Source organism: Mustela nivalis, assembly GCF_964662115.1.
Source record: "Mustela nivalis genome assembly, chromosome: 11".
Lineage (NCBI taxonomy): Eukaryota > Metazoa > Chordata > Mammalia > Carnivora > Mustelidae > Mustela > Mustela nivalis.
Window position 1 is genome coordinate 55,772,792 of NC_139030.1, and position 21,855 is coordinate 55,794,646.

Genomic DNA, 21,855 nt, shown 5'->3' on the forward strand with positions numbered 1-21,855 from the left:
TTTAAAAATAAGAAATAACCAAATTGAGTTATGAAGAATACACCAAGATAAACTGGAGAAAGAATGAGGAAGTAATGATATTCTCACAAATGTGCCAGGCCTTACCAGCTTGGAGTAATGTCAGCATGATTCCCTGTGTGATAACATGTGATACTAATGAACTGCACTGAAGGAGAAAATCCCACCAAATGTGAGAACATCTATCTTTTCCAGTATTTCAAAAAAAAGCCCTTGCAGACCATATACCTTCCTAAACAATGGGACTCAGAGCAAGAAATGGCAATTCAGACATTTAGGTGAAGGTGTGGCAGATCTCTAGGGAATTACTCAAGTGAGACTGGAAACCAACAGGCAGTCTTAAGACAAATAATTTCAAGTGTTTAGCTCTTATACATAGTTTCCTTTGATTGTATCATGCATCATTTTACATATATAGAAAACAATAATATGAGATACATTTGAAAGAAATTTTATTAATGATTTTCACTGTGATTCCTATAATTCTCTGCAAATTTAATATTTGGTTCCAACACTGGCAAAAAAAAAAAAAAGAGTCAAATTTCTTTGCTTACATATTTATTCAGAATATACAAACACAAACTATAACCTTATGACCTGAAGTCATATTTCACAAAATTCCAATGCCACAAATAGCATAGTTTCAGATGATGCGATTTTCCAAAATGAGGAACAAGTTTTGGTAAACTTCTGAACAAAACAATACAAAGTTTTTTCCCCTACATAGTAGCTATAGCCCTGGAAAGCTCAATGTATATTAAAATCATGTTAAATGTAGATTGTGCTCTTTATATGTGGAATACGTTCAAGGCTCAGATCATTATAAATAGGCTTTCACCGTCATGAGTGTCCCCTGGAACATATGGGATGTTTTTTCCAGGTGAAAAACTACCACCTCTCATCATTATGAGAAACAAAAATGTCCCCACAAATGCCCCGAAGATGAAGTACCATCGTAATTGAGACCTCTTGCTCATTGGTAGGGTCAACGCAGTGGCATTTATTGGAACAGGCACAAGAACAATCAAAGTATATTTAACAGTATTTGTCTGCCTTAATGTCATAGATCCTCCATGTTTTTGCCCAATTTCATAAACAACCCTGTAGACAATCGCTACAGAAATGCACCACATAGAGGGATGATAAAGAGAATTGCAAGATGGGTGTAAAAGTTTTAAACACAACCATGTATCAGAGCTCAGCTTTCTCTAATCTCTTCTCAGTATACCTGTGTGTTGTAAAAATACCTAATGGGTGAAAATATAACATTGGAGTTGAGGAAAAGGCATTGTCTAAGAAGTCTCAAGTCCTAGAATGTTTCACAAATTACAAATTTTAAGATATAGGTCTGGAATATAGCCATAAAATGATAACAAAAAAGGAAATGCTATCTAGGATGCGTTACAATAATAAATCACTGGTGTGTGGTGGAGGCTTCTACAGAGACCTAGGGGATGGTGCTTCTGTCTGAACTGTCTGAACTCTAAATTAATATGGTACCATTTTGGGGTCATATTTCTCTCTTTGTCATATAAATAGAAAAGAGAATATTAATATGTATGCAAATGAGAGCATATTGGACAATAAATGCCCAAAGAGCTCAATGACATTTTTCACCTAGATGGACTTGATCATGATCATGGATAAAACTCAGAGAATGAATAGAAATGCACTTCAAGGAACACAGTATCTGCCACATAGGTGAAATTCTCTTAAATCACTTTAAACTTTTATAATAACCTAACATGTACTTTTATAAACGAATATAGAATGAATTTTCTCCAAATTAACTATGAACTAAATGATGGATTTTTTTATTAGCATTATATTTAAGCTGAGTTGATTTATTATTGTGGTTCAAAATATACAACCTGTAAATCTAATTTTCAGGTGGTTAGACCTTGTTTGGTACATAAAGTGCTTTTTAACTTCTAAAATATGTTTCATCCTCAACAACAACAAAAAATAGCATAAGGCAAAATTTGCTGACTCGCAAGTTTAGTCCTGCAGTTTCTATGTTTGAAGCACTCTTGAGACAGCAGGATAACAGCTGGGTAACACTCATAGGCTCAGGATTTCTATAAAATTCTTCTTGATGCTAATTTTTAAGAGCTATATAATGGTAAAAGTTGCAAAACTCACTGTACAAGAAACTCTTTGGAGCATTTCCTGACTTTCCATGTGCAACACACAGTAAGTTCGTCTCCAGATGTAGCTGGTCAGTGTATTCATCCTGGACAAGGGGGCCAGGAGTCCTAGAACCTTGACCAATTGTCTTCGCAGGGAAGAAATGAAATATGAGAAGTGACCAGGTTTGGACAAACAGTACTAAGCTCTAGCTATAAGATGAATAAGTTCTGGGGATCCAGGATATAGCATGATTAAAAAAAAAAAAAAAAGTAACCAGGTACTGCTGACCCCAGCCCATTACCTAGCTATGTCACTTCAATCATGTTACATTTGTCAAAGCATTCTTCTGGAATGGTCTTTATAAAGGACCCCCCCCCCCCCATCCAGAAAGTCTTAAATTTAAATAAAAGGAGAAAAAAAGGAAAGATTTTTAAAACTTCACAAAGGATTCTAGAGTTTTCAATAGACTTCACACACATATACACAAAGACATTGGCCCTTCTCAGTCTTAGCTGAAATTCCTCCATCTGGGCTTAACTCTTCTAGAAGTTCTGTAGATCATCTCATACAAAAAAACTCAGCTGGCTTGTCGTTTGTCATGGCCAAGAGAGAGGAGTAATGCATATTGGAGCTCAGTAGACAACCTGTTCAGAAATGTCATCGCCAGCATGATTTTAACCATAGGCAAGTCCTTCCTTGAATAATCCCTGGATCATAAAAAGATATTCTTGAGAAATCAATTTAGCCAATAATAGGCCAATAATAAGGAGTGGAGTTTTTTTTTTCTTCTTTTATTCCAGCCCTTAATGAAAGACGTTAAGCCCTTAATGAAAGATGCCATCTGGGTACTTACCTTGGACCCCATCTTACCCTCGGATACTCACATGTTGCTCCATTGGGCAGACAGTGACCCTAAACTTGTGTTCAGGTATCAGCTGGCTGCATTTAGTCCCTCCCAAAGCAGGGTCACACTGGCTGTGGACCATTAGCGGGTCGTTCAGGACCATCTCTTTCTTCTATTTCTCCTGATACTGCTTTTACAAATATTTTCCAATTTTTTTAGGGCCTTTTAATCATATCAAGTCAAGCCTCCTGGGATCCACGTCAGATTCAAATCTCAACAAATACAGCACCATTAACAAGATCCCACAGCTCACCCTGAATTTTTCAGATGTCAAAACCGAAAAAAAGAATGCCTCCCCTCCTTCTTCAGATAAAACCATTATTGCACCCAAGGTTAAAGATCGAACACACAATGTGACAGAGAAAGTCACCCAGGTAGGATATGATTTTACTCTCAATTTTAACTATTTCCAAGGTTCTCTGTACTGTAAAACACATGATTTTTCATGTGAATAATTATCAAAAGAGGTAAGATATTTATTTGCACTTCAATTTATCTTGAAATGTTGGATAACCCTCTAATGCAACAGATAAATAAAACTATAGACTGTGATTTTTCTCTACTGCAAGATTAAGCAAAAATGGGCTAACTTAGTATTGTTGTTCTCTTTGTTACAGAGGTGGTTAACCTGCTATTCATCCTGTTTGGACATTTATTGTTTTGCTGCCATGCCTGCAATAGTAAAGCATGGTTTCTTAATATAATGGCTGTGACTCTTGAAACTTTAGGTGACTAACTGGGATTTACTCTTAACCATGACCTCCTTTTTTGCACAAACTCTACTAAGCAGACTTCTTTGAGGAAAAGAGCTGAAATGATTAAAAGTCAGAGTAAATAATACATTTCACAGGAACAATATTTTATTGTTTTCAAATAAATATTACAATTTGAACTAGGGCTAAAAATGTACTGTCTAGCAGGAGCCCTACTTTAAAGAATAGATAAAAATAATTTGTACCTATTATATAAAAATACCAACCTAAGCAGTATCTAGCTTTTGCTTACAACGCACTTACATTGTTGGGAATTCATGACTCTAAAATTTGTGTCAAGTAAAAAGTTCTTTTACAAACACTTTGCTTGGTAGGTTTGCTCAGCAAATCTTTTCAAGAACTGTCTCGATATAAAGGTAAACTTGGCCCCAATCTCTGCCCCAAGCCTTGAATATTTTGAATTGATAAAGTTTTTGTCTGTAATTATAATCACTACCAGCAGTACTTGAGTCATCTCTAAATAACCCATTATGTGTGCTGCAATAACTATGGAAAGACTGTGAGTCAGTTATAAATAGATCTGAGTCCTCTGTTTGAGATGAGAGATTTTTACATGCCATACTTTACTATGTGTATTTGTTTTATTTTTTTATTTAAATTCAATTAATTAACATAAAATGTATGTTTCAAGGGTACAGGTCTGTGATTCATCCGTCTTATACAATATCCAGTGCACATACCCTCCCCAATGTCCATCCTCCAGTTTTATGTATATGTATATGAGGCTTTCTACCATGTCATACTGGAGAGCATCTCTAGTACATGCTTTAATATTTATGTAGTAGTGAGGTTTTCTACCCTTAGCATTTCACTTTTCTTAACTTAGTAAACTGGAAATGAAAAATAATTTGTAATAATCATATTATACTTCTATTATTTATAATGATTATTTATAATAACCCTGTAACATTGAAATTAAGAGATTTCAGAAATTGCACAGAAGACTGATTGCAAATATTGGGGTCAGGACCCTGCCAGTAGCCTAAGTGAGCAGAGTCACCAGGACAGCCCAACAGTAGTGGAGAATGTAGGGAAGTGTTGAGGGCCCCTCAACAGCAGACGGTTACCATTCAGCTCGAGACGACTGTGGTCATGTAAGATTGATGAAGCTTTCCAAATCTTCCAATCTAAAAAAGAAGCTGGAAATCCAAGATTTAAGATAAGCTCTTACTTTCCAAAAGTTGGCAAACTCACTGAGAATGTTTTTTTAAGCCAAACAAGGCATACCTTAAAGTCTGGGCAGCCAAGTGTGATCTCTGCAAAGCTTTCCTGCCCTTGGTTTACCACAGGGTCCACCCTATCCTGTCACATTTAGCCCACTCTCGGTGGCAGGAGAGGGTGACATGCATGTGGACCAGAGATGGTGCCTGCTTTAAGGACTTTCTAGGGCTGGTGAGAGAGGAAACATTACAAATAGCTATAATGAAATTATGCTCATAATGAATACAGGAACACACTTAGGGTGAAAGTAATTATGCTTTGAAAGGAGAATTTTCAGAGAAGAAAGATGTTGATGGGACATTTCATCCGGATCTAGAAGGTTACCTGTCACATAGAGTAGTAAGTGATTTTAAGAGCGTAAGTTGGAGTCACAGGCACTTGTGTTTTAATTTTGGCTAAGTCATTTATTGTATGCCATGGAGATGAGTGCCATTTACTGTGTGACATCAAGGCAAGTTTTAGTGACAAAACTTATTTCTAAGTGTTGATGTAAAAATTAAATAGAGTGATGTGTGGAAATGTTCATCACAGTGCTAGGTATATAGCATGCAGTATTAGTCATTATTCTGTTTAGAATGTTTTTGTATGACTTCCTTCTGCCCTCCTCACCATCTCTGCATTTTCTCCCTACCTCAGCAGAACCTCCACACCTGACGGAGTGGAGTTCATGAAATGTTTACTGAAGGAAGGGAGGGAGGAAGGGGACATTGGTGCAAAGGGAAGGGGTGAGAATCCTAGGCAGAGAAAACAACAAAAAGAAATTTGTGGAGGCACAAAAATCCATATGTCTTCTGAGAACAGGTATTTTCCTGGCCCAGGAGAGGATAGGCTGGGCAGGGACTTACAAGAGTGCAATTTTCCCCTCTAGGTGGTTCTTCACTACGTTTTCACAGAAGTGCCTTGGAAGTATAAGTAAAATGGGACAGCTACCAGCAAACACTTGGCATTCTTTTAAGGTCTCATGCTTTCTTTTTAAATTCCTCTTTTAAGGCACCTGGGTGGCTTAGTCAGTTAAGCATCTACCTTCGGCTCAGGTCATGATCCCAAGGTCCTGGGATGGAGCCCTGAGTTGGGCTCCCAGCTCATCAGGGAGTTTGCTATCTCCACTCATATTCTCTTTCTCTCTCTCAAATAAAATAAAAAATTCCTCTTTTATATTTGCCTTCATAGTATCACAGTATTTGTTTAACATTTTTAAAAAGATTTTATTTATTTATTTGACATAGAGCGACAGCTAGAGAGGGAACACAAGCAAGGGGAGTGGAAGAGGGAGAAGCCACTGAGCATGGGAGCCTGATGTGGGGGCTCGATCCCAGGACTCTGGGCTCATTCCTGGAGTAGAAGGCAGATGCTTAACGACTGAGCCACCCAGGTGCCCCTTTTGTTTAACATTTTTAAAAAATGTTTTAAATTACTTACCAATGAGATAATCCCAAGCCCTCAAAAAAAAAAAAAAAAAAAGTCTTTTTCCTACAGCTTTTCATAATTTACCCAAATAGTATAGTGCTCCTCCCAGACTCTAAAGGACCCCAACTGAAAAACAATGCACCTTAAAGATGTTGGAAGATTTGGATTGGATACTATTTTGTAAAAGATCACTGTTTTTTAGCAACATGAAAAAATACAATGATAGGAAGATTATGAAAACAGAACACTTAAGTGGCTACAGTTCTGGCTAAAAATCATGAGGGACTAAAAAAAGGCTGGGACCAAAAACTAGAAAGAGGTGGTAGGAATGCTCCATCTTCTTTTTCGTGCCATTCATAACTCTTAGTAACAAACCTGCCAACTGCCTACACGTAAATCCAAACAAGGTAGAGGTTGAATATTGAGAAATTCCTCCTGCAGACATGATTCTGGAAAGTTTGTTTAAATACTTGAAAGCAGGATTAGCCTCACTTAATGTTTGTGAAGTTTCCTCATCATAACTGTCTCTGGAATTTCCATATTCACAACATAGAACACCAATTGACCTCCAATCACTAAAATACCCTGTTAAAAACCCAAAGATTTTACTATTCCTTTTGTTAGGTTTGTATGGAAATTCTCCTCATTGAGATATTCTAACTGTATTTCTATAGGCAGCCAGCAGTATTTTCTTTATCTAAGGTTCTTATTTGTTTTATTCCTTTATTAGATCTGTATGGTAACCCTTTCTTCAAAAGAAATCAGGGTTTTGTTCATAGAGCATTCAATAGTGAATTTTAAATACTCCTCTAAGCACAACAGTAGAGCAGATATCAAGAAAAAAGGCATAAAATGAAAGGAACAATTAATTTCTGTTCATGTTATGCTCTATCAATATTTGGATCTTATCTCTATTATACATTCGTTAATTGCTAATTAGCCAAATTGTTATTTCTTCCCCAGCTAGAGTGAGCTTCTTCAGAGTAGGGGCCATGGTGTTAGTCATTCATTCATTCATTCATTCATGCACCATGTATTTGTTCATTCACTCAATAACCATTTATTAAGAGCTATTATGGGGGTGTCTGGGTGCCTCAGTGGGTTAAAGCCTCTGCCTTCAGCTCAGATCATGATCTCAGGGTCCTGGGATCAGCGGGGAGCCTGCATCCCCCTCTCCCTCTTCCTACCTTTCTGACTACTTGTGATCTCTCTCTGTCAAATAAATAAATAAAATCCTTAAAAAAAAGAGTTATTATGTACAGTGATAATTTCTGGGAATTCATGTGAAAAAGCAATTACTGTGCCTTTGAGAAGTGAGAGAGATAGACAAGCACAATCCATGGACATTAGGATGCAGTGTGAAGAATTTTACTACAGGAAAACAGTGCAGAGGGTACTGCAAGAGGAAACCTTACCTATATTGGGATTTTGGGATGGTGGTTGGGGAATATAAACTCTTGAGAAATTTCAGGGTTAGGAATTAGAATCTGGAATGGGGCACATTTGGGGAACTGTGAGTACCAGAAAAGGAATGAAACATGAGGTGTTTGTATCACTAGTACCTACACAATGTATAAAAAGAATCTTAAAAGATTGGGAAATGGACCACTGAAGACATTGAAGAGAATCTTTTAATTGAAGAGAATTAAGCAAGAGTAACTGTTGGTCAAAAATCTCCAAAGCAGATGCTTGCCTTCCAGATTCTCCTCATAGGCAAGATGCTGAGCCTGACTCTTGTTTCAGGTCTGGAGACTTTTTTCATTGGCTGGTCTTATAGGCCAGACTTTGGGAATGCACTAGCTCTTTATGTCATTTCCATCTGACCTTCTCTATTAATTGGAGAAAATAAAAAATAACTCTCAAAAACCTGTATTTTTTTTTTTAACTATAATCTACGTTGTACAGGCTGATGTGTACTAGGGTCCTTCCTCAGAAGACAGGGCCTTAGTTGGCTAATTCTTACCAAATTCCAGTCGAGTGGTGGAGAGAAAACACAAAGAATTAGAAGAAAAGTTGGGTAGGTGGAGAATAAAGATCTGCTTTTACCATACATTTGTTGTTCTCAGTTGAGGATCAAATTCTTGGCTATATCTGCGCCCTTTTAAATAAAAGTAAACTGAACTTTTGCACTCTTGTATGATTTCATTATTCCTGAGGCTAATTCTAGTTCAAATGTTATGCTAATTTTTAGGATAAAATGTATTATTCGTTGTCATGTTCAGCTTTTACAAACTGGTATTAGATCACTCTCCCTGCATATGCATAAGAGTATCAGGAAGATTTAAGAAGGCGCTGTTGGTTCCAAATATTTATTGACCAGTCACAGGAGACTGTATCAGTCAGTCAATGCCATAACTGAATGTAGCAGAAACCCAACTGGAACCACTTAAGCAAAATATGAAAGGAGAGGGGGAAGTTATTGGGTCACATAACTAAAAAGTGCAAGGACAGATCTGCTGTGGGCCATGGCTGGTGTGTTCATTGTTTGAACATGTGATGACATTCTTGCCATCTCAGCCATGCCTTCTTCTATATTAACTTGACTCCCCATCTTATGGAACCAAGGACCTCAGTCTCAACTCACATTATGCTCACAGTTCGTAATCTGATGAGAAGGGCATTCTCTCCTCTGGTGTCCATTACCTTCCTGAGAAAGTAGACTCCTACTGGCCATCGTGGGCCCTGTGTTCATCCTTATGGTCTAAGAAGCATAGCCCCTTGGTCAATGACCACATCTGAAAAATGCTGTGGGGGAGGAGAGGTTCTAAAGAAGAAAAACAAAATAAGTGGCCCATTGCAAAGATGAAGATAGGAGTTCAAGCTAAACATGAGTCTCTTTCTCTCTCTCTCTCTATCTCTCCCTCTCTCTCTGTCTCTCTCTCTCTCTCTTTCACACACACACACACACACACACACACACACATCCTACTTTGCATTATGCATTATGTGCTGGATAAGCACTAGAAACACAAAAGTATAAAAACTAGTACCAGTACTCAAGGGGTAATAAACTAGTTGGAGAAACACTATATAACAATATATAATAATAGCATTTATAAGTACTAATGTAAAAAATGCTACAAAATTGTGAAACTAAAAGTAGCTCACATTTCCTTTAGACTCAATACTGGTTGGATTATGATCAAATAATTCTACAGCTTATTGCATGAGTACTTAAGAGGAATGTCTGATGAATTTAATAGAAATCTGTATTGTGATCATCAGAAAATCAGACTATGAAGGGCCGTAAATGAACCAGGAAACTTTAATTTGGTGAAAAGATGATGAGGAAAAGAATTACTACTAGTCCACAAGTATAATTTTTCCATAGTTCCACTATTAAGAAAATAAGTGTTGAGAGTGATCAGAGACTTAGGTCACAAGAAAGAAAACTCTGAATGTTTAAAAGGCCATATAATCCTGTAATCCACATGGAAGTCTAAAGCCAGAATAGATTCCTGTTATTTAGGATTCATTTAAGTGTATTATTGGCATGAAAATAGACTTATGATAGACTTAATAATAGCTGACATTGATTGAGCATTCACTATGTGCCAGCTCTATGCTAAATGGTTTAATGGATTATCAATTTGAATCCACATAAGAGTCCTTCCTGTGAGTTGGTACTATTATTAACATCTCCATCTCATAGAGGAGGAATCAAACTTAGAGAGAGGAAACAATTTGTCCAGGTCACATAAGGAAATGGTGGAAGTAGCCTTCAAACTGAGATCATATGAACCCAAATTTGAAGTCCTTTATCTTTAATGTACACCCTCTCTACGAGTCTATACTGGGTTCCTACAGGCCCGCGAGATCTGCTAAGAAGTTAGGATGGCATTTGGACATACCTATAACATTGGACTGTTTAGTCAAAATCTTAATCTAAAAGTTTAGTAGCAATTTACCAGAAAAGTGAGTCCACAGAAATAGGGAAGAGGATATAGCAGCTTTTCTCTAGAACTCCTCAAGCTTGTCAAAAAGCAGAAGAAAACAATCCTTAACAGGGAGCTTCATTTCAGCATTATCTTTTGTGTAAATTTCTATCCTGTTTTTCTTATGCTAATTTTAGATTAAGATAGAGGATTTGGGGTTTTGTTGGTAGCATGCCACTCAGTTGCAGGAAAAGCAAAATTACACTGATAGTACTGACATAAAGAGGAGCTCAAAGATTATGGCTTTTTATTTTCCACTGACTTTTGTCCATTGCAAATATGCTCATTATCTCTTCATGTTTCTCAATGACTCTAAACGTATATTTACTTTTGACAGAAACCCAAAACAATGCTTATAATTCAGGACTTGTTTAGAAATGGAGATTGACTTATAATAGAGGGATAGTATTGATTTTATTAGCTAATGTTTAAAATTATTAATGTATACAATTTTTGCATGTCAAATAGCCTCAATAAAGCCACAAATAATAATTTGTCATCTCAGACTTTAATAGTACAAAATTTCTTAACACTTTCTGTGGTTCCTCTCATATTGGATAAATTTAATCCTAAACTTTCTTCAATGGCAGTATTAAAAAATATCTTTCTGATGCAACTACAAATTAAAAGTGGTTTTATATATAGGAATAGTTTCATTAGTGATGCCATTGTAATTCTAACTCCAGTTCAGATTCTGACACCAGCTGGATAGCCTACAATTCAATTCAGTTATGACACTATCGACCTGGGAGATATCACCAGATTTCACGAAACTCCCCCCTCACTTTGCATACCAACCACAAGTCCAGGTTGTCACCTGTGCTTCTGACTGGCTGGCTACACATAGGAGGTCCTCATAACCTGTTCCTTGGGCTTGACTACTTTGTTAGAGCAATTACAGAACTTTGAGAAACATTTACTTATGTTTATTTTAGGAGGATATTACTCAGAAACAGTCAGATGGAAGAGATGCACAGGGCAAGGCACGGAGAAAGAGGTGGAGAGTTTTTAGACCCTCTCCTGGCCCCACCCTTTTGGGTTTTTCTGAAGGCTTTGTTACATAGATATGATTGATTAACTCATTGGCTATTGGCTATATATTCAACCTCCAACCCCCTTCCCCACCAGAGGTAGGAGCTGGGATTGAAAGTTCCAACACTCTAATTACATAGTTGGTTCCACTGATGATTAGCCTCCCTCCACAGGTGACTTGAGAGGACCTAGGGGCATTCCAGAGTTACCTCATTAACATAACAAAGATGTTTGCCACTCTCTTCACTTACAGCAGCCAAGTGTTTAAGAGCTCTGTGTCAGGAACATGAAGACCAAATACATGTTTCTTGTTATAGACCATAATATCACAGTCATGAATTAAAAATTACATTTCATTGGGGCACCTGGGTGCTCAGTGGGTTAATCTCTGCCTTCAACTCAGGTCATGATCTCAGGGTCCTGGGATCGAGCCCCACATCAGGCTCTCTCCTTGGTGTGGAGCCTGCTTTCCCCTCTCTCTCTCTGCCTGCCTCTCTGCCTACTTGTGATCTCTCTGTCAAATAAATAAAATCTTTTTAAAAAATTACATTTCATTTAAAAGTCTCTATTCAACAGTTATTTTTATAAAGCCTCACTGTTGCTTCACTCATGAAATTACAAAAAAAACAAAATTCACAATACTTCTACAGTATGTTTTAACTGTTTTTCTAAAACATTTCTTGCCTAAACTAATATAAAATCATGCAAACCTCAATAAAACTGTACAGATCATCTTGAACTGCCAGAAATAGTAATAATCATAAGATTCCAAATTAAATATGAAATGTAATGCAGAAGTTCAAAATTTCCTCTGAATACTTCCAATTTAATATGATGTAGTTTTGCATTCATTGTCTTATTATTATTTCTAGAATACCATCAAACCTGACACAGCAAAACAGAAATCCCCATCTAGCGTTTTCCCCATATATTGGGTTTGATCTATGCCTATACACGCACATTGAAATGAAAAATATATGTGGATGCTACAAGTAGGAATAAAGCACATTCATCAGGATCATTATGGATTCAGTATTTGTGAATGCTTACCAACTGTAAGTCAAAGTTTTATGTACAATAGTGATGAAAAAATGTGTAAATCAAGGTCCTCACCTTCAAGGGCCTTTTGTTGAATACAAAGCTTTGATCCTAGATTATGTTATCTAGTTTTCTCTGGGCAAATAGATATATTCTAAGACCCTAAGTTATGATGAGGAAAACATTAAAAGTAAATACAGACATTTAAGTAAAAATTGAATACTACAAGCATGCTGTTTGCTGTTAAATGTAAAATAAAGATAATTCATTATTTTGAAAGGTGAAATAGGTGATTTTTAAAATGCAACAAATTAATTTTTGTCTATTTTCACTAAATACTATATGCATATCAAAACTGATCAATATTTGCTGACATATTCTAAATTAAAACATTAAAAGTAAATACAGACATTTAATTTATTATTAAATTATTACTAATTAGTAATAAATTAGTAATTTATTACTAATTAATTTAATTAGTTTTATTTCAGTTTAAAACACCTTAATTAGCTCAAAAGTCATACTTTCTGTACTCTAGATGATGAAAGAACAGCATCCTTATGAAGCCCTATTAGCAATAAAGCCATAGCTTATAGGACAAGCATTTATACATAATTGCTTTAAAAAAAAAAAACACCTGTTCAGCTTTGTACATTCGTCACATATTTTTAAATGAACGAAGGAGGAAAATATCGCCTTCTTTAAAAGTTTTGTCAGCCAAAGAAATCAGGTTGAAAATAGATGCTTGAAGAAAAGAAGTAAAATATCAGTGGTCAGAAGAACAGGTAAAAACAATTTGGCTCAGCATACAGAGTGATAGCCTGGTTACTATAGCAACAGAGACATAGGAAGATTGTGGATATCTGTTGCCAAGATGTTTCGTTTTTATCCCCTCAGTTAGTGTGAGGCTTGGGTTAAACTCAGACCCAGAGACAGAAAGGACGTTTTAGAGGGAGAGTTTCTTTGCTCATTTGGCCTCATGGCCTAGGGGTTGGGACAAATAGTTCAAAATAGGTTGCTTAATGAGAGTAGGCAGGAGTAAATTTTTCATGTTTCACAGGATGAGACTCAGGCAAAGGATTTTTATCAGCTATGGAAATTCCAGAGCAGACATGGCATTTTCACATACCCAGGCAGCCAAGGTCTTGTAATGTTAAGTAGCTATGAACTGTCCCTAGTCTCAGGAAATGAATTCAACCATGGAAACTTATTTAAAAGGAAATCCTATATAAGACAGCAAAAACAGAATAAAATAAAATAAAATAATAAAATAAAATAAAATGTCTCATTAGTTTTCTGGATGGTGAAATTGTGGGTAATATATTTTCCTCTCTAACTCTAATTTTCTGTATTGTGGAAGTCACATTTATAATGGAAACTATGTAGTTAGATAATAAACCCTCTAAAGCTCAATTGCTTTAAAAGACTTCATTAAAAAGCAGTTAATCTTCATATAATTTTAATATTCAAAGGAACTTTAGATAACATCTTCTCTAGATTTTTGTTCAAAACTTCCTGGTCAATGGAGTCATCTGGAACACTTCTCTCTCTCTCTTTTCTCTCCTCCCCCAACACATACACACTCTGGAAATTCAGTAAATTTCAGTGGAGTCTGAGGATTCTGAATTTTTAACAATCTCCATTCCATTTGCAATCTCTATTCTAACATTTTTAAGATCAGGCGAATTTGGAAAGTATGAATGTAGCCCCATCCATTCATTATGCCACTGAAGAAACCGAGAAGAGAACCCAAGTACAGATTAAGGCTTTATAGTTCTCATTGTTATTCTAAGTATATCTCTTTCTGTAGATTTCTGAATAAGATAAAACTTGTTGATTCTTATATTTATGCAATTCTTTTTTTTTTTTTTTAAGATTTTATTTATTTATTTGACAGACAGAGATCACAAGTAGGCAGAGAGGCAGGCAGAGAGAGAGGGGGAAGCAGGCTCTCCGCGGAGCAGAGAGCCCGATGTGGGGCTCGATCCCAGGACGCTGGGATCATGACCTGAGCTGAAGGCAGAGGCTTTAACCCGCTGAGCCACCCAGGTGCCCCTATTTATGCAATTCTTATTGGAGAAACAGACTTCCTTTCATAGGGAAACTACTGATTCCAGGAGAACCTACTGCGATTTTCACTTTCTGTGCAAACCCTCTTAAGAAACAATCTCCATGTAAATTTGTTTGCCTATGTCTCGCAAGTATTTTCCAGAAGAAACGTTTTCTTATTTAAATACCACTCTCACCTCTCCCCAGCCCCAGATTAACATGGCAAATTAGCACATTAGAAGTTTTCAGAAGTCCTAAATTAAAGAAATCTGTACAACTTTGCTTTACCCAATATTTTTTGATGAGTATTTGCTTGATGGATATTTACTTGACCAAATATTTCATATTTTTTGATGACAGAACATGGGTTTTGTTTTTTGGGGGGAGTTTAGGTTTGTTGTTTTGTTTTTTGTTTTTTGTTTTTTTGTATTCTTTTGTTTTTGGATTTATTTTTAGGTGATATCTACACCCAACATGGGATTCAAACTTACAACCCTGAGATCAAGAGTCACATACTTGACTGGCTGAGCCCACCAGGCACCCTATCAGAACCTATTTTTAGTTGTTTGTTTGTATATAATACCTATTGATATTCTAGGGAATTCATATTTGAGGGGAAATTCTGTAGGAAATACCAGCCTAGACAAAAAGCTTTTTCATGGCTAACTGTGGGCACTGTAGTTCAACGCAAACATGGATGTGTTAGAAATCTTAAAACTTTTAAAAGAAACAAGACTGGGAGAGGCATGAGACAATAGTGGTGGGAAGGTGGTAGTACATAATAAGTACATTTTTCTTCATTGCTTTAATGAAGTCAACTTGGGTTTCTTTTTGAACCATCTCCCAAATATACAACTCAGCTTAAAGGGGCTGGAGAAAACACCAATATATTCTTTTCTCTGTTTTAAATACATCTGCTGCAAATACACCTGTATTTTGAAGCTGACTTATTTAGAATCACTTAGGTAGAAATGGAAAAATGTGAAATGCAGGATCATGAAGAAGAGACCTCAAAAGTATCTCAGTCTTTCTTCTGAGACTACCATAGTTAAGGCTGACCTGCTGTATAATAGTGGCCATGTTGCTGAGAATGAAGAACCTGCTTTTTCTGCCCCTTTTCCCAGTATCCAGAGGTTGGTGGTACTAAGAATATCACTTTAATGGTGGGGACAGAGGTTAGGTGGCATGTGGTAAGAGGTGAAAGAATCAAGCTGACAAATCTCCATACTATACCTAGGAACACGGTCTTCATTTTCAGGTCACAGCAACCATGCTAGTTGAGATCGAGTGAAGGAAGTCAGAAGAAAAAAAGAATGTAATGGAGAAAAATATTCTAATACTACTTCTTGGTTGACTGGCAGCTGTCGGTTGAGCTATACAATCCTGTTTCAGGTGATAAGCTGTAATTTGTAAATTGTGCCCATAGCTATATCCATTATTCATGGCTTGGTATTGGAGAACAGTGATTTCAAGCCCCTAAATTTTCCTACCTGCAGGCACCTGAATTACTTCCAAAACTAAGTGCCATATTACTTCTCGTGCCCTTGCATCATTTTTCTACCATCATCAGATCCTACCAGCCCACTTTGTGTCTCAGGTGAAGCACATTCCTTCTCTCCCTTTCCTATATTTCCTTCCATAGAAGTGAAGGCATAAATCCTGATGGATGAAGTACTTTAATTCTAGTAAATGGACAACTGCAAGCATGAAATTTCAGTATAAAATTAACTGGGAAAAAATGGTATTTTCCAAAGAACAAGTATTACTGTCCATTCTATACAACTGATTGCTTGAAAGTGAGTAAGAACAAAGGCATTAACTTTGTGGAGTTTAAAAAGAGAAATCATTACCATATTTTTACATACTAGAATTATTTCATATTATTTCAAATTATTTCAGCTTAATAACAACTTAAAAACAAATTAGTCCAGTAAAACCAGAACTGCAAACAATTGTTGCACAGGGAAATTGAAGGAATCTTGCCTTCAACAAGACAGATTTGCTCTATCCTGAACCTTCAAAACCTCCCCCCTTTTTTTAAGTTCAGGGAGAATATCAGAGACATAGGTTCCTTAGCTCATATTTCCATGCACCTATCTTCTGTGGCATATCAAACTGCTGATAAACATTATTATACATTGAATAGCTAGATTGTGATATACAATGACAGTGGTGGTATTTGTGATTTCTTCACCATGTTATTGCTACAGCAATACAGAAAAGAAGACTGTAATATAGAGAAACACTCTAGTGCTATTTTGGAGGAAGTCTCCTTTACAAAAGATAATTGTTCCAATAGCTGTGAAACTTGTGCTGGGTGCCAATAAGCAGCTTGGGCCCAAGGGGACAGAGCTCCAGAACCTCCACTGTATGGCTACGTTGGTCAGATCAACTTTATTCTAAGCGGCTTTATGTATTGACATTTAAGGTGTCATACATGTATAATGTTTTGAGGAACTTGAAAGGGTCAGACACTAAACTTTGCTCTTGTTCTGCTATTTATTTTGTGCTTTCCTTTATCAAAACCACTTTGACTTTTTCATTCTATTTCATTCTATTGATTCTAGTCAAGAATAAAATTTAATTGAGAATTTTGATTTAAGTGAATTACCCAGAGTCCCATAAATTGTTAACTGCATACTCAAGACTAGTACCTTCATTTCTAGACTGAGAGTCCCGGATTTTTTCCACTTGGTTCGCCCTCTCGAGAGCTGGACCATTTTAATTCCAGTATTTGCTCCTTCCCACCTAATCTGGCAGAGCCCAAGAATCCAATCAACTGATCCAACTCCTTCTAATTGGTCCGATTCCTAACTCCAATCCTCTTCTTTACAAGATAAAGTTGTTCAAGAAGTATAAATAGTTACTACTAAATATAACTCTATATAACTTATTAAAACCAAGTAAGCAAACAGGCTACTTTTTTGAGGATGAATATTTCACTACCTGCCTCAAGAGTAAGACAGAAAATTAACTTTGGGGAAAAGAAAACAACATTTTTTTTTAACACAGTCACTAAAATTTGGACTGCTATTACTCATTTGTTCAGAGAATATTCTCAGAAAAAAAAAAAAAAATCTGATGCTACTTTTGTGCCAACAGGTTCAAATGTAGAATTGATACTGTCAGGAAGATACAATATACAAGAACATTTAAAAAAGCAACAAAGAAAACAGTGAACTTTTGTTCCTTAAGAAATTATTTTTATCATTGAAAAATAAGATTCCCAAATGTGGTCAAGAACAGTAATTCTCCATTGCAAAATCCCTTGTCCACTTTATGTAAAATTGAAATCTATATCAAAAGCTAGATAGCAGTACAAAGAAATATATACCTCGTGGGGATGTGGGGGCTATACCCTAAAACTTGATTTCGCTAGTATGGCTCCTTATCCACAGTATTTGAAAAGGTTAAAATGTAAGATTTTTTAATTATTTGTTTTAAGATAAGACCTTTAAAAATATATCCATGTTTTAACACATGCATCTCTATCTCCTACCCACATGGAATATCAAACTGGCTATTTTTAAATTTACGAAATTCAAGAATGGAATTTGAGAGCATGTAAAAACGAGAAATATACCTTGTTATTGGTTCTTCATCCTATTTTTATTTCCATAGCTTATGAAGAGTTAATTCCTTATTAATAGGATAGAAGTGCTTCCCCATCCTTAACCCTTGAGAACAAACCCAGAGCACAAATACTGCTACATAAGAGTTATAAGAATTTTCAGTTACAACATGTGAAAATTAGCCTGCTAATAGCTGGGATATGATTATATTCAGTTGACACTTGACATTCACTTTGCGTTCCAGAAAACATTAGAAATAGATTCTGAAGTTTCAGGGAAATATCAGTTTAGTGTAGTTATCCAGTATAGGAAGGAGAGATTCCTGATTAATCTATAAAGGTTAGGAGAACTTGCTTCTAGAACATTTTCAATTCCCTAAGCTTCTGTAGCTGCAGAAAGCAACAGATATCAATAACCTCATTCTCTTCTCTTGCTTTGGCTTAATGCTTCACCTGAGTGACCTACTGCACACTTTGATTCTGGTTCAACCAATGAGTTCAGTGCAGCTATTTAAAAGTACTGGCACTGTTTGAAACAGTTGTTCCCAACACTGTCTTGGAAAACTTTGGAATTTTAATGACTTAATTCCTTTTCTGCTCTATCACCCACATGAACTCAGTTCATTGAGTTATATATTGCTATCCTTTGGAATTGACTCCTCTCATCTGTCTAGAAAAATGCACACACACACACACACACACACACACTACAGAAGACATTTGAATATTTCTTCTCCCCAGAGCAATCAACACTATGCCTATGTTCCCCTTCCTGTCACTTGTATTCTTACTCCTCACCAGCACATACTCTCTCTTCTAGGCAGTCTCCTTATGTCTCCACTTTCTCCACTTATGATAAGACCTGGAGGTTTGCTGGCAGTGATCCCTAGACTTGCAATATTGTCATCCTCTTCTCTATCAGATCCTACCTATTTCTGAATTTTGTAGCATCACCAGGTAAATTTGTAAGCTACCATAGCCTGTGTTGACCTCTCCTATCCTTAAACTCTAAGGCACTTGGTCTATTTTCATAAAACTAAATTATTTATTTTCAGGTTCTTTTGTATATCTTGGTAGATGATAGATAGATCGATGATAGATAGATAGATAGATAATAGATAGATAGATAGATAGATAGATAGATAGAGAGATGTCCATAAGCCTTCATAATAACTTTTTTCACCTCCTAACTATGCCTTGTGGAATAAGATTATAACATCTTTAAAATATGCCCCCAAAAACCTAGCCACAGGGCTTACTCATCAATTGGTATTCAGGCTCAGTAAAATCACATTTTATATAGTATATTCTTGACACATACAAGAGAGGATTCTAACTTCTGATAATACTTTGGTAATAAGCAATAAGGAAATTCTGTGTCCATTCATTTAACATTTTAAGTTCCTTCTAAGTACCAGGCATATCAAACAAGACACAGGAAAATTAATTCTACTCCCTCTTTATAGAGGTATATATTACCATGTAATATATATGGTATATATATATATGTAATAGAATGGTATATATATATGTAATAGAAAAGAAAAAACATACATATTTTCTCCTTTTTATCAATGAGAAAAGAGGCGGGAAATGATAAGGAGACATTGTGCTGGATAGAACAATTGGGAGAGGACTAGCCTGGGCGGATCTGTAAGAGGTGGCAACTCTGATACTATTAGCTTCAAAATGGAGAATGAGAATATCATGTGAATTGAAATTCCAGGCCCCATCACTAGTACTGCCCATGTTCTTGGCGACATTGTTTGATCCTTCTGGTTTGAATCTGTAATTAGGATCTGAATAGGGATAATTTCTTTCTTGTTGTAGGCACTCTTCAGGTCAAAGCAGAAGAGCAAATGGTTCTCTAATTCTTCAGGTACAGACCCAGTGCCTACTCAGAACAGGACACTGTGTTGCAAATCTGGTTACAATGGTAACACATCCCCACCATTTAGTCATGTGGACAAAGATCAAAAGATTAACAGAACCCATTAAGAACGTGGTAGAAATTATACTGTGGCATAAGTGGTGATCTGTGAGCAGAGAAAAGAGTATCTAACGGAATCTGGAGGAGTCAAAGGGGGAAGTGCCTGCACTAAAATATGAAGAGAGAAGGTGGAGGCTGGGAGGCAGCTAGAGACATGCATAGTAAGGATCACAGTACATACAAACATTCATGCAGAGATGTTCAAACCAGATTAATGGGGGAGACAAAGTCCCAGAGGCTGCTGTAGAAATGCATGGTGAGAGAGCTTCTATATCTGAACTGCCCTCCTATTTCCTGCCTCCTCTTCCTTGACCCCCTTACACCTAGTAACTTCTTGCTCTGTAAGGTAGACCATTCTTCCTGGTCCGTAGTCCAGTCCAAAATGCTCCCTCTGTGTCATGGATGACTATCCCACAGACTATCCAAGTGTTTTGCTGTAATATACAAAATTATAAATAGACTTTGTTTACAAGTAAATTCCTCCAGTTCTTCTCATTATAATGAAAATCCATGGTTTCTGAATTTTTGTTAATTTTGCTAATTTGATGGAATATTTCATATAAAAAGCTGCATGAAAGCTGGGAGTTTTGTTCTCACTAGGATGTATTTTCGTCTTGAAGGAGAAACTCATTAACTCAAATGAATCTTTTATTGATGGAAATGTCAGGGAGGGAGATGAGGGATGACAAGCAAAAGAAAAGATATTTTTAAGTAACAAGCCTTCTGGTTCTGCCTGGATCTTTCCAAATTCCCTGCCACACCACCTTCCTAAGGTACCACTCAACCACCTTGCCATTCCCATTCCCCTTTCAGAAGGAGTTAAGGGCTCAGTAAAACAGTTTTCTCCTGAAAAAGGAGCATTAATTATTATTCAGAGTAAATTTATGAATATGCTGAGTTTCCTGCATTTAGTGTAGACTGAACCATTTGCAATGTAATAACTGCTCAGGAAAACTAAAAAAAAGTGCTTACTTATACCACAGGTGTCTATTTAAAACAGTAACATTTCAATAAACCTAGATTTAAAAAAACAGAATTCTTATATGAACTAATCATAACTTCATTTTTTATGGCTTAATCTAATACCTGCCTTCAACTAGAGATTTTCTCACCTCTCATAAGATCTTGAAATAGCTTCATTAAGCCCTTGAGAAATTATGGTCTCCTTGGCAAAATCATTCTTCACAAAATATCAGGTTACCTTTGCAATGCCTTCAAATAAAATCTAAGATGACATTATCATGAAGTAGAAATTAAAATAAATTCTATCCCCTATCTTGAGGATCAGCCTGTACTTATTCCCATTCTAAGAAAAATGAAAAGTCAGAAATGAAAAGAACTTAAAAAGGGGCATCAGTAGGAATCCTGTCTAGGCCCCTCCAAATACATTCCCAAGTAGGTGGAAATATTTTTGTTCAGCTCTGAAAATCTGATTTTAGCCACACTTCAGTCATCGTGCAAATAAGAACAATTTTTACCACACACACACACACACACACTTCTTCAGTGTTGTGTCTCAGGTTTAATTCCACTGCCTCTACCCTTTGGAGACATCCTTTATTGTGTACCTATGACATATAAGACATGCTCTACCTGCTATGCAGAAGCAATTTACATAGTGACTTCCTCTGATGAGTCTTAGTTGGAAGACTTTTTATAATATATGACATAATAGGAGAATATATTAATGTACTACAGAGCTATGTATGTTTAAAAGGTAATGTGCATAAGCCAGACTTTATTTGCAGTTAGCTTATGGGTAAAGCTTATATCTGTGTGGTCAGGAG

General features: G+C 36.3%; 1 protein-coding gene across 4 annotated transcripts in view; it reads left to right on the forward strand.

Annotated features, from left to right (window-relative positions):
- KCNH7 (potassium voltage-gated channel subfamily H member 7) overlaps positions 1 to 21,855 on the forward strand; it is a 483,013-nt gene that overhangs the window by 357,946 nt on the left and 103,212 nt on the right. For all 4 annotated transcript variants that reach the window (XM_082691246.1, XM_082691247.1, XM_082691248.1 and 1 more), the window contains one exon: positions 3,212 to 3,426. In XM_082691246.1, coding sequence (XP_082547372.1) covers positions 3,212 to 3,426 — 215 coding nt within the window. The remainder of the gene's footprint in view (positions 1 to 3,211; positions 3,427 to 21,855) is intronic.